The 14,452-nt window shown below is 51.6% G+C and overlaps 1 protein-coding gene across 1 annotated transcript in view; it reads left to right on the forward strand.

The window, feature by feature from the left end:
* SNTG2 (syntrophin gamma 2) overlaps positions 1-14,452 on the forward strand; it is a 339,157-nt gene that overhangs the window by 257,617 nt on the left and 67,088 nt on the right. Inside the window, exons 20-21 of the mRNA XM_088026250.1 lie at positions 10,652-10,781; positions 12,969-13,007. Coding sequence (XP_087882376.1) covers positions 10,652-10,781; positions 12,969-13,007 — 169 coding nt within the window. The remainder of the gene's footprint in view (positions 1-10,651; positions 10,782-12,968; positions 13,008-14,452) is intronic.

A 14,452-nucleotide genomic window follows, 5' to 3' on the forward strand; every position in this document is an offset into this window, starting at 1 on the left:
GGTTAGGGTGCTCGTGTTTGTTGAAAGAGAATGATGCCATTCTAGCAGTGTTCCTACAGACGTGGAGCGTGTCCAGGTACCTGGAGGTCTGGGAGCCCACTTGGGCAAAGCCATGCTTCTGGGTCAGCCACGTAAGCCCAGCCACCAGAGAGCAGGGATCCTGACATGGCAGTAGGCCACGGCTTCAGCCGGGTAATTCCAGAGGTCACTGACCAGCCTGGGGGGACAAGAGCCTGCCTCAGAGCCCATGTTTACTCAACACGGAAACGAAGACTCTGCACAGAGGTGAACTCTGTAAATCTTCATCATGTGTTCTTGGTCTGTAATTACTGGCTTCACCTCTTAAAATGAGTCTGCGTGCTTTCTCTATACACTTTTCCAAAGCATGGACCATGAGGCCGGACAGCCGCCTGCTCTGGGCGTCCTGGAAATTCAGAACCGCTCTGAGCAGTAACCGATGTAAACAGTGCCAGTGGCTGGGACTCGCACCTTCCTGCGGCTCCTTTTGGGGACACCGTCACACTGATCCTGGGGGTGCCTCTCCCCTCCTCTGTGCCTGCCGACTCCAGAAGCACTCCTATCTCTGTGTCCGCATATCAGATGGCAGTTCCTCGAAATGGTGTCTGTCCTCGCTGCCTCTGAGGCCCAGTGGCGGTGCCCCCAGGGTTTAGTACCCTGTGTGCAGGCGACACCCTGCAGCCTCAGGTCCCTGACATCAGGCCTTGTTCTCCACGCAGGACACACCCGCAGGCTCCCCTCTCCCAGAGTTTGAGATGAAAACAAACAGGACGGGTTTTAAATTCAGAAGGAAGGGGTCTTTGGAGACCTGCATGCCTGCTTTTCCGGCCCTTCCAGCGGCTGGCGCCTTATCCTGGCCTCCTCCCACGGTGCTGGTCCGTCAGCCAGAGCCCCTGGCCTGCCCCTCCAGCTGCAGGCTGCCTTCATGCCTCTGCCCTCAGCGTCCCGTCCTTACAGGGGAACATGGGAACTGGACAGGAGCTTGACCAGCAGGAACAGAGCCGTGCCCCGAACGACTCAACTCCCACCCGGCGCCCAGAGCAGCTTGCGTGGGGCCTGGCTGCAGGGGTGTGGGCGGAGGGTCCACAAGCTCCTGAGCAGCTCTGGTGGGCAGGCCTCCCACGGTCATCTCCTGCTGTGGGCCCTGACCCTGGGGCTGGGGCTGTAGGACAAATTGGACCAGCTTTCTAATTACTTTTGAGACCAAACCCAGTGACAGGTTCAGCTGGATTTCCATTCCCGCCTCCACCTGGTGGGCAGGCCTGACCCCGTGCCTCCTGCCCCCTGGATGCTTGCCCTGCTCTCACCCAGAGACCCGACCTCTCCAAAGCACAACTTCTCCCCAAGACCCAAGGTCAGAGGTGTCCTGACCTGCTTTCCGAAGCACCATGTCTGCCAGTTTGTGGAGAGGCTACAGTAGGGTCCTCAGGTGGTGCTGACAGGGCTTCTACTCCTCCCTGCTTGGGAAGGGAAGACCCCCTCGGATGGAAGCCCCGCCCAGCCTGGAGCTTTGCAGCTACTCCAACCAGCACCATGCCTGAGGCAGCGTCTGTATCCCAGGGGGAAACACACGTGGTGCTCACTCATGTGCCTGGCGCCCGGGACCACCCAGTGAGTCAGTGATGCTGAAAACCAAACACGTACACGTGCAAACCAGATGGCCACATGGTGGTAACAAACAAAACCCAACACTACCCACACCTCGGGGCACTGTCATGAGAACGAAGGCTGGAGAAGCAGAGACTGGGTCCTGTGTGCGTCTGCTTGTGCGTGTGTGGACTCCTGTGTGCATGTGTGTGTGTGCACGCCTGTGTGCATGCCTGTGTGTGTGTGCACTTGTGTGCGTTTGCCTTTCCAGTTTATTGTGACCTTGGGCGCACTGATTGGTCTCTGAGCGCCCACGTCCCCGTCTCTATCAGTGACTGTGTCAAGATCTTCTGCAGGGAGTGGAGCGAAGACTAGAACCAGAGCAATACATGAAGTATTTTGCACATTATTACAAAGTCACAGTCAATAAGCATCAGGTGGCTGTTTTTATCCTGAGTTATGTCATTGTTGTGGTTTCTTTTTTTTTCTCTAAAATTTGTTAGTTGTTTAAAGATTTACATGGAGTTATGAAGAGAACCCAGCCCTTTTGTGGAAGGGACGTAAGAATTCATTACCCGTCATTGGCCTGTGTTCGAACTGAAGCAGAGGAGATGGGTACAAAGTGCTGTATTCTTCTGTTTTACACTGTCTTGAGATTCTTCTTTACTCATTTTTGTGCTTCCATAAAATCAATAATGTACTATTAGCTGGAAATTGTTGAAAAAGGCTCTTTGGGGGTAGAGCTTAAGCACCATGTGGACTAAGAAATTATTGCAAAGTCAGTGTGCTGACAGAGTGGAAAGTATGGTGGCCCTGAGAAACGTGCTGCTCTTGGGAATGTTTTTCTTTCCGCCTCGGGATGCAGCCCACAACACATGCCAGGCACACCTCCCGGACGTCCATGTTCAGGGCGAGCAGAGTTGCATCCTTGCCGGCCACTGAACGGGGCACATCCATGTCACCAGGGGGTTTACTGTAGGCTTGCTGAGCCACCTTCAGGAAACAGGTTCAGCCTCCCCTTCTCCCTGACACAAGCCGTCCCTGCGTATCCTCAGCTTCCTGCCTATACTGCCAGCCAGGACTGAGGAGGAATTGCTCGGGCCGCAGCATGGGTCCTGCACCTCTGCCTGGAGCCCAAGCCCCTTTTCGCCCCACCCTGAGGACTTGAGGCAGTAAATCTCCATGATGGAGTTTTGCTCAGGAATCATTTCTTTTTTTTTTTTAATTTTATTTATTTATTTGACAGAGAGAGACAGTGAGAGAGAGAACACAAGCAGGGGGAGTGGGAGAGGGAGAAGCAGGCTTCCCGCAGAGCAGGGAGCCCAATGCGGGTCTCGATCCCAGGACCCTGGGACCATGACCTGAGCCGAAGGCAGACGCTTAACTGACTGAGCCACCCAGGCGCCCCTCAGGAATCATTTCTTGATGCCACTCAGTGTCATGTGCTCACTGAGGAACACTTGTCTATACCCCAAGTGTGTATGCTCCCTGGAACAACAGTTAGAAATTTAAGGTTTCAGCCTCCAAAAACTTTAACGTATCAGTGTTCAAGGGAGAGAGGGTCATAAGTATTTGGAGAATGGGGAGCCCGCTAGGAAGGCTGTGGAGCATCTGACGGGTGAGGGTTGGCTGCTGTTGGGTGTCTCTGACACAACTATCCATGCATATACCTATAGATACACGCAGCTGAAAATACTAATTCTGGGAAACTCAGAAAATGTAAATGTGTGGGGACAGCAGGTGAATGCCGTATGGTTTGGCATGAGCTTCGCAACACTACTATTTTGACATGCATCGGTCTAGACTTCCTGGGAGACAGAGCTCATACTGGGGATAAATACGTGGGGCCCAGGGTTTCAGGGAGAACAAGACTATAGTCCAACTGATGCTCACGCTGCCTGTTTTTCCCACAAGCCCTATTCCATGTCATCTGTGGTGGAACCATCCCAGGCAGACAGGTCCTGGACTCCCTGCCGGACCTGCTTGCGCCTCCGCGTCCGCCAACACCCTCAGGACCCTTTGGCCTCGATGTCTTCTGTCAAAGCTGACATTTCAGGAACCTGGGCTGGTTTGGGAGGCTTCCTCAGTGCTTCCTTTTTAGCCACAAACCCACAAGATTGTTTCCCCTGAAGCATGGCTGACGCACAATATCCTTCTACCTTCAGACATAGATGGCAGCAATCAGATTTTTTTTTGCATTCCAGAATGGTCCTCCCCAAGTCCGGTTACCATCCACCACCATACCATTGACTGGGCTCCGTATGCGTACCTCTGTCCCTGTCACCTGCTTACAGCTGGAAGTGTCCACCTCCTAGTCTCCTTCACCTGCTTCGCCATCCCTCACCCCCTCCCTCCAGCCACCACCAGCTTGTTTTCTGTATCTATGAGTCGGTTTCTGTTTTGTTTTTTAGATTCCACATACAAGTGAGATCACACAGTGTTTGTCTTTCTCTGACTGATTTCACTGGATGTAATGTTCTCAGGGTTTTCTGTGTTATCACAAATGGCAAGATCTCACTACTTTTATGGCTGAGTAGTAGTCCACTGTGTATATGTAATGCATCTTCTTTATCCATTCATCTACCTTTGGACACTTTTTATGTCTCAGCAGATGTGAACAACGCTGCAGTGAAATTGGTGTGCACGTGTCCCTTCAAATTAGTGTTTTTGTCTTCTTTGGATAAATACCTAGTAGTGCAATTGCTGGGTCACAGAGTAGCTCTATTTTTAATTTTTTGAAGAATCTCCACACTGTTTTCCAGAGTGGTTGCACCAGCTTGCATTCCCACCAACAGTGTAGGAGGGTTCCCCTTTCTCCGCATCCTCGCCAATATCTGTGGCTTCCTGTCTTGTTGATTCTAGCCATTCTGACGGGTGTGAGGTGATATATAATCATAGTTTCAATTTGCATTTCCCTGATGATGAGAGATGTTGAGCATCTTTTTATGTGTCTGTTGGCCATCTGGATGTCTTTGGAGAGATGCCTATTCGGGTCTGCCCATTTTTTAATCGAACAGACTCATAAATTTGTCACGTGACACCTCGCTACCTGGGCTTGCTACTGTGTCCCGCCCCCTCCCACCTTGTTTTGGGGTAGAAGAAACAAGACACAGGAGCTCCCTTAGCCCCTGGTGTGAGGTGCCCACTGCTCATTGCTTCACTGTCTACAATCGGAAAATGTAACTTTCTATCCACGTTCCATGTGATATCTTGGATGATTTTCACTGCTTGATTCATGCTAGGCTATGTGACCCAGGTGTTCTGTTTTGATTGTGAGGTTTTACTCTTTGGAGTGGAAGGAGGACACAAAGGCGAGATCAGCTTCCGCACCTGGTGTGTGGTGGTGCAGTCAGCGCATTGATGCAGCTGCTCATGCTTTTTGGAGTAAAATGTGGATAATAATTTTGTTTTTGTAGGTCAAGTGGTTCGCTGTCCAGAGCACGGGATCTGGGGGGAGCTGGGTGGGGCTGAACCTTGTTAGCTGCCCACCTGGGCAGGGGACATGGCCTCTCGATGCCACCCTGGGAAACAGAAACAGTAACACCTGTTTTGTAAGATTGCTGAGAGGAGAAATCCATTAAAATTAAAGTGCAAATCACGTAGCACAGTGCCTGGCAGGAAGCCAGGCCTGAACAAGTGATAACCTTTGGGTCTCGTTATTGCCACTGCCGCTCTAGTTACAGAACACCGAGTGTGAACTGCTCATGCTCGGGGGTGTCCTCCTCCTGGAAAGCAGCTAACATCCCCAGGAACAGATGTGATAAAAGAGGCACACACCACCCAGTGCAGTGTCGGTGCCCCACTGGGGTTTCTCCCCAGAAGCAAGGATAATTATAGTCATTCTGTGTTTGCCGTCTGCCAGACGCAGTGCTGGCACCTCACCGTCCTGGCCTAATGGACCCACGGAGCGCAGCCCCGCCACGTGCCGGCACACCTGTTTTCACACGTGGGAGCCGCAGCTTGGCTGGAATTGAGGAGCAGGGGGCTCTGCGGCTGGGCTCATCTCGCGTCACGCTGCATGTTCTCAGGCAACACATAGTCTGGACCCCTGCCACGTGCAGGCAGTCTTGGGGGTGCTGGCGGTGGTGAACAAAGCCCGGGACCTGTGTTCTCATGAAGCTGAGCATCTGCTGGGAGACACAGGCAGGAAGCACACAGACATCCTAAGTGTCCCTAGGGTCCTCGAGGTGCTGTTTTATCTCTGTTCCTCCTTCCTTGGGATCCCCTGCAGGTCCTCAGCCAACAGGTGTACTGTGCCCATGTGGGACCTTCTACCACTCACACTGCTGCAGGACCAGGGGCTGGGAGGACACAGGCCTGGTCTCAGGAAGGTGGCAGAAGGTGACACAGGAGGATGCCAAGTTGCTCCTTTAGGCACCACAAGGGAGAAGTTAGCTTTCTCTTCTGGACCTGCTCAGCTTTGGTCTGCTCAAGTGAGCACTTTATTTCTGCCCTGAGTTTTCCAGGAACAGTGACTTATCATGAACAAACTGATGTAGGGAAAATGGTGCCGAGACTCAAATTTTTGTGTCTGTGTCAATATTTAACATGGAATGCTTAGAAATGCTACTGCAAGATGAGGAGAGTAGGAAGAAAATACTTCTCTAGCTTCCATGAAAAAATTATGCCCATGCTAGAGATACAGTCTTGAAATACAATATGTAAAAGCAAATTTGAAGATTTTACTAAGTCTGGGGCGCCTGGGTGGCTCAGTTGGTTAAGCGACTGCCTTCGGCTCAGGTCATGATCCTGGAGTCCTGGGATCGAGTCCCACATCGGGCTCCCTGCTCAGCAGGGAGTCTGCTTCTCCCTCTGACCTTCTTTCCCTCTCGTGCTTTCTATCTCTCATTCTCTCTCTCTCTCTCAAATAAATAAATAAAATCTTTAAAAAAAAAAAGATTTTACTAAGTCTGAGACATACACACGTTTTCTTCTCATTTGGCTAACTCTCCATCATGAGCAAAATAAACACATGCCCTGCTCCCAGCTCCAAAGTGTGGGGGCCTCAAGTTACACAAAGGACACGGGTGCACGTGTGCCGCCCCCCCCCCCAGGTTCCTGCCCAGGTGTGGGGAGAGATGGTGGCGTACCTTTCCAGGAGCCTTGGCGTTGTTGGCTCTCGACCGCCTCATTGATAACACTATCTGGACGTGGCTTGGTTTCTCCCTGGAGATGCTTTTCCTGCTGATTTCTAAAACCTGATGCAGGATGATCACAGAGCACGCTGAGCCCGAGCGGTGGGTATCTGTGATTTTTAGCTCTGACGATGACCTTGATCATGTGGACAAAATCCCCCAAAGGCTGAGCAGATGCTCTGACTCCAAAGCCACATGGCCAGCTTCCTCCTGGGCACCGTGGGAGGGATACGCTGACGAGCCCAAACACGCTGCCCATGGAATGCTGAGAAAGTAAATCCTCAGAGTCAGTCTAGACGAAATGCATGGAAATCTGTTACGCATGCCTGAAAATTCATATAACTGCCTCTAGTTAATAGTGCTCTTGTAACAGTAAGCCAAAGTGTAAATTCTCTCTTCGTTCATTACTACTGGTACGTATCATCTGCATTGAGGTCCACACCATTTCTGTCTGTGTAACATGCAGTCTATGTTGTTTCTTCCACAAGTAAGTGTTCTGAGTGACGATGTTTGCACAGTGACTGTGGGTTTGCAGTGGCCTTCCAGACAGCTTCTTACTTGCTTCTCCCGTGCTGGTGTGCTACGGCACGGTTGGCATTTTGAAGCCCATCACGTGGACAAGGACAGACCTAGGAGGTTGGGGTCCGGCGTGCCTTAGTGCCTAAAACACGGACTCAGAATGCACGGCTTTCCGTAGCCAAACCAGCTCTGCGCATCGGCTTTGTGGGAGGCTTTGTCAGACTGAGGGTGCTCCCCGGGGTCCTGGCCTCGAGGAAGGGCGTGGAAAGCCGGGTGGCTCTCCCGTGTGTCTCTGGGGTTAAACAGGACACGGCGGAAGCAGACTGTGATCAGTGAAGGTGCACACGGTGAGTCCTAGGGCAACCAACACTCTGTGTATACACATCACATGTAAAAATTACTTAGCTAATTGTTAATTCACCCCTCGTTACGAATTCCTTAGCGCATGACACGTCCTCTGGCTTGTTACTAGCAAATACATTACATGCGTGTCACACGTCTCATGCTCACGATCCTGGATCATGTACGTGTCTCCATCGCGTGGGTCCAGCAACACGTCATAGACATACTGTACAGTGTACAGTAAGAGAGGAAGTGGGTGTGTCCCGTCCTTTGTAATTACGTTGTCACCATCCCGGTGCGCGCTTTCCAGACAGGACCCACCTCAGCTCCTGATCTCCATCCGTACCCTGAAGAGGGTTTCAGGAGCCCCAGACTCTTGTTTCCTTATTTCATCTTCATGCTGGACGGGGGGCCGTGGTGCAGCAGCTCGATGCTTGGTGGACCTGCTCGTGCGTTGAGCGCCGGGAACATGCCGTCCTCCTGCCTCCCGGACGCCGCTGCCTCTGCGGGAGGTCGGCTGGAGGCTTGGGGCTCCCTTGTAAGTGACGAGTTGTTTTTCTCTTGCTGCTTTGAGATGTGTCTCTTGTCTTTGATTCTCAGCGTGTTGACCTGAGGCATCTCTTTGTGGATGTGAGTATGGATCCTGTTTGGATCACTGGACCTGCCCTGGTGTGCAAACCAGCGATTCTCAGAACCCTTGGGAAGGCTCCGGCCGCCACTCCTTGGGACGTTTGGTCTGCCCTCGGTCTCTGCTCCTGCTGGTGTCCCCAGCGATGTCTCTTGCTTCTCAGAGCCCCCAACGGGGCTTCTTCCATCTTTCTTCTACCTGTTCTGTGGGCTGCACAGACCCCGCCAACCCGCCTGGCTCACTAATCCTTCCGTCAGGATGAACCCACTCCAGCCTATCCAGTAAATCTTCCATCGCAGTTCTTCTCGTTACCTCCAGCAGACCCGCTAGTTCTGCCCACATGGTCTGTCCCTTCATGGGGGATCACTGTTGCCTGGGCTTCTTCAGACATGGATTCCTTCGTCCCTGGAACGTCCCCGGGATGGCTGTTTGCACGCCTTCTTGTGCGAGGTGACCTCCAGCCACGTGTACCGGTCACGCCATCCTGTGTCCAGCACCCTGGGTCCCCACCCCCACCCAGGGCTTGTCACTGTTACTTGTGTGTGCGTCTGTCCATGCTGGTCTGCCACACTCAGGGAGGCCACTGAGCCATGCTCACGGTCACCCTGGGATGACAGGCGTTTCTCTCTTTCCCTGACCACACCCAGCTGTCAAACTTCACTAATTTTCAGGTGATTGGTCTGTTGTTCTCAACCAAAGCTTTTTGGCATAAATGGCTCCACAGAATAATCCAGTGAAATCTGGGTTCCTTGGAAGGGACAGTTCCGGGGTCACTGTTTGGGATTCGTTCACACCACGGCAACCACGACTTTTGCGGACACCCGTAACTGTGAAAGTCTCCATGCTATACTGCAAACAAGGTCAGCATCTGCAAATAGGTCAGAAACCAGAGCTTTTGTGCCTTGTTTCCCCCCAGACAAATCTCTGAGCAGGAGGTAGGGACGGTGATGCTTGTCTGTCAGAGAGCCTTGTGCTCAGACGCAGGCAGTGATGACCGGGCCGGGGGAGGGGGGTGCAAGGTCGGGGGGGGCGGACGTGAGGTGTGGGGGGGACAAGGGGGCGGATGCGAGGTGAGGTGGGTGGCGGAGTGGACACAAGGTCGGGAGTGGGGGCCCCGGGGCGGACGTGAGGTCCGGGGGGCCGCAGGGCTGGGCACGAGGTCGAGGGTCGGGGGCGGACAAGTGGTCGAGGGTGTCTGCGTGCACCAGAGAAGGAGGACTCTGCTTGAGAGCCTGTGGGAGGCTCTGTAACTCCCCACTGTCCCCACTGTCCTGACCTCCCGCCCTTAACAAAACCATGAATAAACTCACAGCTGAAAGGTTATTAACACGTAACGTAGTGTGGACCTTGTTTCTTAAAATAATATGCCTGTTTTGTCATTCATTTTTGAAACTTTTCATGATCTGCTTAAGGACACGAAGGTATAGGCTCCATGGATTAATACACACTGTTTTCTTAAGGAAAAAGGAACAGGAGCATAAACGACATTCCGTTTTATAATAGTGGTATCAGTCAGCCGGGGCCGCACAGCCAAGTGCCACCCTCAGGGGCGTAAGCAGCAGACACTTAGGTTCTCACGCTTCCGGAGCCTGGATGTCCCCGTCGGTCCCCGCACAGGTCCGGTGCTGGTCAGAGCCTCTTCTGGCTGACAGCCGTGTTGTCGTGCCCTCCCCAGGTGGGGACGGAGCTCTGGTGTCTCTTCCCGTAAAGACACCAGTCCTGCAGGATCAGGGCTCAACCTGGACCTCACCAGGTCACTGAGCACTAATTCCTTCTCAGAGGCACCCCCATCTCCAGAGACATCCATGCTGGGGACGTGAATCCGGGGACACAAGTCAGTTGATCACAAGAGTTATATGTGAAGTAGCTTTTGAAAAAGGCTTTCATGATAAGGAAGAACTACTGAATTAGAGATGATTATCCTGCTGTTACAAATAACTTGCCACAGGAAGGTCTGTGGCACGTTGATTTTTATGAAAAAAAGAAAGAACCAACTTCTTAGAAAGCTCACTGTAAATCGGAAATGTGTGTGTGTCATAAAATAGCAGTGATGTTGAGTAACAATGATGCCTGAGTGCCCATCCTCATTGTGTCAAGAGCTTTAGTACCACAACAAGTGGTCTCGGAAAGAGTTATTACTGAGGACCCTATAAAACAAGAGCTCCATAATTCCTAAAAGAGCAAGAGTCATTTCCTACACGAATTGACTATCATTTTTTTTTACTGAATTAGAAACAGCTGTTGGTGATGGATTTCAAAGCTCTGAACTTACTTTTGGGGAACATACTTAGTGGAGCAGGTTGGGCGTGTGACCATGGCCTCTGCCACATCTCCCTGCGTGGCTCTGGGCAGCACTGGAGGTTCTGTGGGCATGCACGAACTGCTCGGGCTGGTGCACAGGGCGGCTCCCTTCCTCCCGCAGGTCCAGCGCGTTCAAGGTGCTGGCTCTGGACGGGGTCAGCACGGGGATCCTGCAGTTTCACACGGCTCAGGAGAGCGCTGACTGGCTGAGAGCAGTGTCCACGAACATCAGTGACCTGACAAGACAGAGGGTGAGCAGACTTCCCAGGACTTCCTGCTTTTGCACTTAATCCACAAAAATGATTTGATATTTCTTGTTATTTAGGATTAACCCTAAAATAGTTATAAGATTAAACAAGGAAATATGTACTTTTTTCAACATACCACATCTCTGACTAAATCAAGTTCAAAATCAAGTCCTGCAGATGTCTCCTGAGTGAGAGTCTGGGCCTGATCAGACATGTGGGTGCTCACCCCATCCCTTCCTCTCTCTCCTCCTGTGTCCCCACACAAGCACAGACCCTTTCATGTACGTATAATACCACGTACACTTGACCCGAACGCATCGATGGAATGTGGGTACCCCAATGAGGCTGAAGACAGGATGCCCCTTGTTTATGAAAACAAGACACATATCCACCCAGCAAGATGACTTCCCAAATTTTCAGTGCAAGTGTCCAGGAGAAAGAAAGTGCCCTGTCTCCTTGAGGGATCTGTTTGATGTTCAGAGTCAATACAAAATAAACGTAGCTGGCTGGGAGTTGAAGTCAAATTAAGACTAAGTTCCCAAGGAACCACTGTATGCTGCCAGTGAGCTGTTGGCCCCTGGAAGGACTCGCTCATGGCCAAAGTGGTCTTTGATCAGTTCCTTCCCTGGTGACCTGCCCACGGACTGCATTTGTGTCCTGAGGCTTCTGTTCCGGGGAAGCAGTTAGCAGGAAGTCCCGGAACCAGCCTTTGACCCCACTGTCCAGCCGAGCACAGGCCCACCCTGCAGCAGCCCTGAGCCCCTTCCCGCCCTGCTGCCCATCCCCCGCCCCACCGCCCGGTCCGCCCACCGTGCTGCCCGTCCCCACCCTGCAGCAGCTCCTGCCACCCAGTCCCCCACCCCGCTGCCCAGCCCTTACCCCACCGCCCCTTCGCCACCCCGCCACCTGTCCGCCCGCCCCCACCCTGCCGCAGCCCTGCACCCCTTGCCCCCTGCTGCCCACCCGTCCCCACCCCGCTGCCCGTGCCTACCCTGCAGCAGCCCTGAGCCCCTTCCCGCCCTGCTGCCCACCCGTCCCCACCCCGCTGCCCGTGCCTACCCTGCAGCAGCACCTGCTGACCCTTCCCACCCTGATGCCCATCCCCCGCCCCACCGCCCGGTCCGCCCACCGTGCTGCCCGTCCGCACCCTGCAGCAGCTCCCGCCACCGGCCCCCCTGCCACTGCTCGTGTCCCACCCCACCGCCCCTTCGCCACCCCGCCACCTCTCTTCTTCCACATGCACTGCCTTGTTCCTGGAAGCTGCAAAACAGAGGTTGACTGAGCACATTAAAATATTTGGGAAAGCAGCAATGCACTCGATTCCTATAGAGCAGAACTTCTCTGAGACCTTAGTTTTCAGACGTGACAGTTTGAATTCCAGAGGTATCTGGATGGATTAAAGGAAAAGAACAAGCAGGTGGTGGTAGTTTGGTATCCCAAGAGTGCATGTGACCAGGGAGCCCCTCAGGTCTGGGTGATTTTATACATTCTAGCTGGCAGGCAGAGCCGAGAGAAGGAAACCAGCTGTGTGGATTCGAAGCCGTGTTCCAACTCTGTGTGTTATGCTTCTGGACCTCCACTTCCTCACTGGTACAATTTTGGAAATGGTGCACTGTGCAGGATTTCTGGGAGAGTCAAGGGAAGGAGCACGCATGAAATGTGAAACTAAGCTAGAGCAGAAATCATTTTCCCGTTTTTTCCAAATATTGAAATTTAAGCATCTCCTGTCCCATAGCTTCACTCACACAAAATGCTGATGTTTAAAACGAATAAGTATGTTAATAGTGGAGTTTTTCTGGCGCCTGGGTGGCTCAGTCGTTAGCGTCTGCCTTCAGCTCAGGTCATGGTCCCCGGGTCCTGGGATCGAGCCCCGCATCGGGCTCCCTGCTCCACGGGAAGACTGCTTCCCCCTCTCCCCCTCCCCTGCTCGTGTTCCTGCTCTCGCTGTCTATGTCTCTGTCAAATAAATAAATAAAATCTTTAAAAAAAAGAATATTAAAAAAAATAGTGGGGTTTTTCTCTGCTGTACCATTGCTGTGGCACATGGTTTGGTTCTTAGGTAAGAAATGCATCGTAGAAGAAGCTTGTTCCCAAGGACACATGCTGCGGCTAATTTCAGTTGCTGATTTGACAGGTTGGAAATGCTGGCAACACTCTTGTCCTGCTGACTCTCTTGCTTCCTCTCCACAGGTGAGGACGGAGAATAAGTGCTCTTCCCCTTGTGACCAGGTAGGTCCTGCGTTTTTCTTGTCGATCATATGACAAGTCTCTAAAAGTAGTTTCTCCTGGTCTTGGAACTTGATTTGGGAATTTTGGTAGAAGTCAGGGTCCCCGTCCTCGGTGCAGGAGGAATTGCTCTGGTCCTCTGTCCAGGTTATAACTGAGCTCTCGGCAGCTGGGTTTTCTGAGGAAATGTGGTTAAACGATAGTGTAGTTGTGATTGTTTAAGCTGAGAGGTGTTTTACTTTGGAGACACACCTGTATGATCTGGAAACTTAAGCACTGTGTAATTTTCTTAAGAACACCCTCATTTGGAGAGCTTTGCCCTGGAGAGACTGCTGGCCAGCAGATGGGTGGGAGCCCATGCCCCAGTGCAGGCAGCAGCATCCCCACATTGACCCAGGCCTGCCGACGAGGCTGCCTCGTGGGGAATCCATAGCTCATTCCTTCTCAGGGCAGAGCCAGCCACTGATGAGCTGACTCCTGATTCGGAGTCACTGGGTCTGTAAGTGCGTAGGGATGAGCTGACACCCTGATTCGGGGCTCCCGATCACTGGTCATTGGGTCTGTAAATGCATAAGAATGAGCTGATCATAAATTTAGAAAAATGTTACAATAAATAAAAGTTACATTCAGAATAACTTTCCTGAGAGTTTCTTTCCTAATTACAGAATGTTGATTAGAGGGTTAGAACACAGCCACTGGGTTGGACCTTCTCGTAGGTGGGGGAATACCTCAGCATTTCAGGGCATACTCGGATTACCTGGCACGTCAGGAAATCAAAGCCTGCTTTGTTTTAGTTGGAGTCACAAGAGAGTCCGGAAATAGGGTCAAAGGAATAAAACTCCCGACACTGAGAACACAAAGTAATTAGGGCTCGGAGACCTGGAGGCTGTGGGCTAATGGGGCTCTCAGGTTATCTCAGAGAAGTTTTATCACACGTTAAACCATGTTTGTGTGATGCTGGTCTCCATGGCCCTGTTTGAGTAACAGCTGCTTTCTGATCCCAAGTAATCTCTTTCCTGGTGACATAATTTGGCCAGATTAACATCTGAGCCACAGTTTCTTCTTCCATAAAATAAGAGAACTGTAATGGGTAATCTAAAGACTTTTTTCTAACCTGAAAATTTCTCTGTTACTTTGAACTTTTTCTGTCAGGGGCTCAAATTAGTATATTTGGGGAGAAATACTAGAGATGAGTTTACTCCGTGGGCTTATTGAAGAACTGTGCCTGCCGTGTCTCACTGTGCTTTTGGTAGAGGATTATCTCACATTTTTCCCCAAAACTAAACATTTTGTGTATATTACAGGAGTTTAGATTTGTGACATTGGGCCCTTAAGAATGAGAGGCAATGCTTTTCTCATTCTAAACAGTTCTTTCCTGGTTTTGGTATGTAGCAAAGACATAATATTTGGATAAATATTTGAAAAAAATACTTGTATTTGGGAACTAC

The sequence above is a fragment of the Eumetopias jubatus genome, unplaced genomic scaffold (assembly GCF_037043125.1).
Source record: "Eumetopias jubatus isolate StellerSeaLion01/CBP00866 unplaced genomic scaffold, mEumJub1_p1.0 scaffold_9, whole genome shotgun sequence".
NCBI classification, from domain to species: Eukaryota; Metazoa; Chordata; class Mammalia; order Carnivora; family Otariidae; genus Eumetopias; species Eumetopias jubatus.